The sequence below is a fragment of the Ruditapes philippinarum genome, unplaced genomic scaffold (genome assembly GCF_026571515.1).
Source record: "Ruditapes philippinarum isolate M1 unplaced genomic scaffold, ASM2657151v2 ctg1088_1_1_1_1, whole genome shotgun sequence".
Lineage (NCBI taxonomy): Eukaryota > Metazoa > Mollusca > Bivalvia > Venerida > Veneridae > Ruditapes > Ruditapes philippinarum.
In genome coordinates, this window is record NW_026862563.1 from 45,449 (window position 1) to 52,782 (window position 7,334).

General features: G+C 39.4%; 1 protein-coding gene across 1 annotated transcript; it reads right to left on the reverse strand.

Annotated features, from left to right (window-relative positions):
- Nucleotides 1–1,967: 1,967 nt before the first annotated feature.
- On the reverse strand, nucleotides 1,968–6,455 carry LOC132719430 (uncharacterized). Its single transcript, XM_060703194.1, has one exon. The coding sequence runs from the start codon at nucleotides 6,165–6,167 to the stop codon at nucleotides 1,968–1,970; it is 4,200 nt and encodes a 1,399-aa protein (XP_060559177.1). The 5' UTR covers nucleotides 6,168–6,455.
- Nucleotides 6,456–7,334: the final 879 nt, after the last annotated feature.

A 7,334-nucleotide genomic window follows, 5' to 3' on the forward strand; every position in this document is an offset into this window, starting at 1 on the left:
TTGCATTTTTTCATTGTTCTGACTTTGAATCGAGTGACTTTGAGATTAATTGAAATATGTTTGGACTGCCTTGGACACGTTTGATTGCATTTGCAAGTATACACCTAGCACGAAAATGTTATTTATAAGTCTTACTGGAATGAGACATGACAAAATAAATGCAAACATTAGTACACAATTGAGAAAAGAAACTTTGAAATGCAAATCATTATCTTTAGTTTACTTACTATAGTTAATGATATTTTGACAGTATCTTGCCTTTACCAGTATCGTGCGTTAGTCGGCTCGGTCACACAGTCTGTAATATTTTCAATTTTGTCGTGCTTTGCGACCTTTAAATTTTCCATTTCACAATCACTTTAATAACCAGTTCAAAATTCACTATAAGGTATTTTTTCAAAGCTGTCTTTTTCCACGCTAATTATAGATCCACGCTAATTATAGAATCAAGGCCCTTAATAATCGGGCGGCAAATGCAGAAGTTATTTTTAGCGTCTGCTTACCTTTCTAAGCAAAGCTTCAATGCGTTTTGCTTACATATATGGTGGCTGATTTGTGCCATTTGTGTTTCGCCCCGCGACCCCGCCAAACGAAAAGTCGAGAACTAACAAGTTAAAATGGCGGGGCACGGATCGAAATCAGGATAATCAGCGGGGGCACGGGGCGAAGTAAAATAAATAAAACTTCGTCCCACTGGGGCCCGGGGCGAGATTTAAGAAATAAAATGGCGGGGGCGCGGAGCGAAAACACGCTTATTAGCGCCCAACAATAAGCGTGTTTTCGCTCCGCGCCCCTGCCATATTAACTTGTTAATTCTCGACTTTTCGCTTGGCGGGGCGCGGGACGAAAAGGCGCGTTTTAGCGGGGCGTGGCCAAGTTTTATTTATAAATCTTCGCCCCACGCCTCCGCTTATTATCGTGTTTTCGTACCTTGACTCCGCCGTTTTATTTATTAAATCTCGCTCCGCGCCCCCGCGGGGCGAAGTTTTATTTATTAATTTTCGCCCCGCGCCCTTGCTTATTAGCGTGTTTTCGTTTCGCGAACCCGCCATTTTAACTTGTTTATTTTCGACTTTTCGCTTGGCGGGGTAGCGGGGCGAAAACACGAATGGCAGAAATCAGCCAACATATGAATCAGAATAATAATAATTTACACAAAATGTTTTATTACGTAGTTTTGTTATTGATTGGTCGGAAGTACCCTCAAACCCGTAAACCCTTTAATGATTAATTTCTAAATAAAGACAGTTATATTTAACGTCACGCTTTATGACTGAATACCACATAGAATAGAACACAAAGTAGAATCTGTACTTTGACCAAAGTGGTAATGTCATTGGCGTCCGCGCCGAAGCGCGACGCCCTTATGGATTGTGAAAGGGCGGCAGCAACTTCTCGGGCCTTTTCGTCGGCGGTCATAAAAGCCGATCATTTCGATTGGTATGAGGGTGTTTGATTGTTGCGAACAATGAATAGAGAACTGGAGAATTTGGCAATGCAAACAAATTCAAATGAAATTATCTTATCCGTCAATTAATCGCGCTCTTCGGGGTTTTTTATTAATCATTATGTAGTACACACAGTGTGTTGTGTTTTTAAGTAATTGGGGAATTATATTAAAAGTCTTTTTAAAGTTTCATTGATCTTTTTATTTTGTTTTCCATTACGGTTACACTTGATTGATAACTTGCATACAAAAGCAATGTTCCTAAAATAATAGTTTTTAGTTCCTAACATTTAATCGAACCAAAGGTGTGACAAGATTAAATTGTGATGTTCAACAGACTCTACCAACTACATCGAGCATTTTTCTCCTCTCATTTGAGTTTGGCGTCATTGTTGCTTTGTACTGAACAATATTCTCTTAACATGATCTCTAATTTCCTGCAAAAGAGCTTTTTTGTTAGTTAAATACTGCTGTGTATCAGAAGGCAAACTTTGAAATGTATTCTTGGGCGACACAAGAGTTAACTAGAGTTAACAGCATTATTCATATCAAAAACAACACTATCGAGGTGTAAATCCCAATTGTTACAGTCATCATTCATGTAGGGTGTGAGTCTTGCAGCTAGTGTAGCATGACTGCGCTCCACAGCTCCCATACAATGGTGTACAAAACTCGGGGAGAACTGTTGTGGTACCTGTAAGAGATTACATAACTCCCTAGTAACAACAGCGGTAAACTCTGATCCCTGATCTGACAATAGACAGTCACAAACACCGTATGTTGTAAATAACTTGAATAACACTTCTGCAACTGTGGTAGCATCCTTGTTGCGGATTGGTACGGCATACACGTACTTCGAAAACAAACACACTGCAGTAAACACATAATTATTAGCTCTAGTGGTGATAGGCAATGGTCCATACAAATCAATCTGCCAAACAGAAAATGGAGCATTAGGGGTAGGGTATGCAACAATAGCATTTTTCTGTTGAAATCTTGTTACTTTCCGCGATTGACACTCATGGCAAGACTGCACATACGCTGTTACCCTATTCGCCATATCTGAAAAGAAATAGTGCTCTTTTATTCTATCTAGAGTATCCTGTATACCACCATGTGCTGCAAGGGGAGAGTCATGAAATAGTTTCAGAACCGCAGGAATACATGACTTTGGTAAAACGAGCTGGTAATGTGATTGATTCACAAGTTTGCTGCGCCTGGCACGAGATACCCTGGAATGAAACAAAACATTGTTAACTAACACATAATCTGACTGCTGCACAAGAACTGATCTGGCTAACTTCTGTGATCCTGGTAGATTACCTGTTGATAAGAAATGTTTAATAGGTTTCAGAGAAGGATCCTGGTCTTGGTCAGAACTTATACGGTCAACAGTCATGTCAAGTAATGTGATAGCTGGTAATTTTATCAACTGATCAGTCGCAAAACTACTTTCATGTTGTGTCGATGTCAACAACTTGTCAGGGTCAGACGCAGTAGTGATATCTGTATCAACTGTAACAGCCCCATCAACTATATCTGACCTATCCGTATCAACTGTAACAGCCCCATTAACTATATCTGACCTATCCGTATCAACTGTAACAGCACCTTCAACTATATCTGACCTATCCGTATCAACTGTAACAGCCCCATTAACTATATCTGACCTATCCGTATCAACTGTAACAGCCCCATCAACTATATCTGACCTATCCGTATCAACTGTAACAGCCCCATCAACTATATCTGACCTATCCGTATCAACTGTAACAGCCCCATCAACTATATCTGACCTATCAACTGGATCCAGCGGACTGACATGCTGAGATGGACTTGAGGAGATGTGAATGGGCAAGTTCATTTCTAGTGAGGGTAAGTCATCATGAGCAGAACTATGTGAGCTCTGTTCATATGTACACTCAGACTTTGTATCACATTTGTGATTAACAGTTCTAGTTGGAGCATTTGGCAGGTCAACATTTGAAGGTGCATGCTCTGGCTGCATGTCTGACTTCAGTTGGTCAAACTTAGGTTTATCAACATCACTTGTAACAACTACGGGATGATTGTTATTAGTCACATTGCTCTCACACTTACTTGCAGGGTTATCAGTCTCTTCATCAACACAAAGAAATGGTTTAATACTACTAAAATGTCTATTATCATTAAAAGTCTTAGAAGTTTTTCCAATATGAGATTTGTACGAAGTACGTCGAAATTTAAACTTTCTTGAATATTTCACAGAATCATTGTCAATATTATCTTCCGTATCAGCGTCATAGAGATCACTTTGATGAGCACAAATGTCCATTTTATTCAAAAGCAAATTGTCATTCTCATGTAACTTCAGTTTTACAGTTGTAGGTTTCTCAGGCACATAAGGAAAGAACATGTCTTCTTCCTCAGGACTGCACGATAACACTTCTGGGTAAGATGGCATACGCGATAATGTGTCTGGCACAACCATTTGCGATGCAGATTTCCATTGAATATCGCAATCAAACTGTTGTAGAATCGCAAGCCAGCGTTCATAAATAGCACCTCTGAGTTGTTTTTGAAACAGAGGTTTTAGGGCTTGATGGTCGCATTCAATTATAAAATGTCTACCGCGAAGATATGATGCACAGTCCAGAACACTATTAATAAGACCAAGCAGCTCTAATTTAGTTGGCCCATACGATTGTTGCCATTTAGAAAGTCCTTTAGAGCCAAATCGCACGACACGCTTTTTTCCGTCCTCATGAATTTGGTAAAGCATGTAACCAATACCCTTTGAACAAGTATCTACTGCTAACCTGAATTCCAAATCGAATCGCGGAAATGCAAGAGCTTCTGACTTTAATAAACTGTCTTTTAGTGCTGAAAACGCATCACTACATTCTGAAGTCCAAACATATGCCGTTCCTTTCTTTAATAGTTTGTAAAGTGGATTTGCCAAGACACTGAAGTTTGGAATATACTTGCGGAACCAATTAAACAACCCTAAAGCCTGTTGTAATGTCTTGCGTGAAGTTGGTTCAGCATAATCAGCAATAATGTCCAACTTGCTTGAAGGGGGACGAATACCCTCACTAGAAATTTCATGGCCAAGGAAAACCCCTTTACTAACCCCAAATTGACATTTAGATGGACCCAATTTCAACCCAGAACTTTCAAGTCTGTTTAAAACTTCATCTAGATCTTGCAAATGCTTTTCAAATGTGCTTGAAAAAATACAACAGTCATCTAGATAGCATAAAACAGAAATAAATGTTAGATTTTTGAGTATTTTGTCCATGAGTAATTGAAATACATTCGGACTTTGACGAAGGCCCATAGGCAATCGAAGAAATTTGAAGGTGCCATAGCAAGTATTAAATGCTGTATACTTTGCAGTATCAGAGGTAATACCTATTTGAAAAAAACCAGAGCTCATATCAATAAATGACATATATCTAGGCTTAGTATCCGCTAACGACTCCGTTAGTTCTTGTAGATCTGGTATCGAATAACGAAAATCAAGTGTCTGTGTATTCAAATAACGAAAATCTACACAAAACCTGTAAGATGACAAACTCTGTTCACGATTGATATTATTTGGGTCAAGTTTTGGTTTATTACGTTTGGCTACAAGAACTATCGGGCTAGTTATCGGAACATCTTCCTGTTCATCTACTGGACTTATTATACCTTGTCGCAACAAATCATCTAACTGATGACGAAGAATCTCTCGTTTGTCAGGAGATAACCTATAAGGTCGTTGGTGTTTAGAAACTGCATCGGGCTTTAATGAAATTTTATGTTCAACTACAGTGGTGAACCCGATATCAGGGTTATCAGACGTAGTGAAAACATTTTTATGCTTATACAAGAGTTGATATAAACGATCACTATCTGATTGGGTCAAGTCACTGTTTGTTTGAAAATGTGACTTAAAATTCTCAAAATCTGTCTGATCTATATCAGATTGCGGGACCTTAGTGGAAAACGGACTGAGTTTCGAAAGTTCTTCATCAACAGGTTTCATGTAAACAGTGTCTATGTCTGAAGTATCAACAGAACTACTATTTTTCTCAACAGTCATACATGCACATGATTCTACAGGTACAATGTCATGAGAGTTATCACATAGTTCAAACTTAGCTAAAAATGTACCCTTCTGTATATGAACGATCTCATTGCCAGGGTTCAAAATCTTAACACAAACAAGATGATCTGGCAAACAAGTAACAAGAGCTTTGGAGACCAAAACACCCTTGTGTGCCAATTCAGGGTGTCCAACGAGTACACCTTGCATGCCGATCCCCACTCGGTCATCAAGTACACCCTGGATAACACACTCAGAGTTCGGATCCACAACCAAAGTCCTTGTACTTTTTACTTTTGTGGTTTTCTTAACATTCAAAGAAAAACATTTCTTACTGAAATCTAGAGATATACCATGTTCTTGCATGTATTTTGTTCCTAAAATCATAGGATGAGAAGAATCTTTCAGAACATATACAAAAATATGATGACCAACATCATGTAAAGAATTCCTAATGCAGATTCTAGCAGTAGCATAAATGTCAACAGACTGATTGTTTGCCAAAGTAATAGAGTCTGAACATGTAAAAACTTCAGACTTCTCAGATTCTGGAATTGACTCAAAAAATGACTGAGAAAGAACATTGATACTACTACCAGAATCCAATAATGCAGTAACTTGATTTTGTTTAACAAACACATTCAAATACATAAAATTATGCGCATAAGAAATATTCTGTTCAGCATGGCCCGGAAACCGTTGCGCACTCTTAGGTCCAGGCCCACTTAGTTTCCCGATTGAAGCTGTTCACACTGTTTCGCTGTATGACCGTCTGTTCCACATAGTTGGCAGGTAGATGAACTGTTAGTCGTACGCTTCGCACTAGGGTTTTTAATACAACATTTAGCATTGTGACCATTTTGGTCACAAAGCTGACACTGAATTTCTCCATCGGCTTTATCAAAGCCGTTCCAATTACAAGTATTTGGAAATGCCCCCTTCCTTGGCACTTATAACACGATCCCCGTGGAGTCCGTGGACGTGATTTACTTTGGCCGTTGCTAGACCTGGCTGCAGCAGGTACATGCAGAGCATTGGTGACCAAGTCATTTCTTGCGTAAGCAAAGGAGCTTTAGTGTAATGTTCTATAACCGTGTGCCTCACCGATTTTTGCAGAATGCAAAGCATCACGGTATGAAGTCGTTCGACTGGCACGAACAAAGAATGCCAATTGATCTGGTAAGCCCTGAATAAACTTGCTTATTATGTCGCGTTCCGGTTTTCCAAGTTGATGACCTTTTTCACTGACAAGAGAGTGAAATTCCTCAATTGGCTGTTGTGGACCCAGAGTGAGTTTGTCAAATAATGCACTTTCAGAAATGTAAATTGGGTCACTGGTATTCGAGAATTCCTTTGAAAATTCAATCTTCACTGCTTCCCAAGAATACTTGTCTGTTAATGTCATGAACCAATGTAGTGCGGGTCCTTTCAAATGGAGATGAAAAGCAGCAATTGCCCGTTGTGGCTCAGTTTCAGAGTTTATGTTTGATAAGGTGAGGAAACTTTCAAATTCTGTAATAAACTTAGAAGCATTCTCATGCATGTACCCAGAGAATTTCTGAACTATTTTGTCGGAAAACTGAACACTGTAATTTGGCACAAGATAGGTTGTACCTGTAGCTGGTGCAGCTGTTGTTGGAACAACACCAGGTGTGACTGGAGAACTGATAGTGTGTGAATGATGTCCACCGGCGACTGGGGTGAATGGAGCCATTCCGAACGGGTCACTTAACACAATTCCTTCTGTCCCAGCTGCTAACATATTTGGGTCCGTGGAGAGGTTCATTACAGAGTTAACTTAATATGAATTCACAGTTC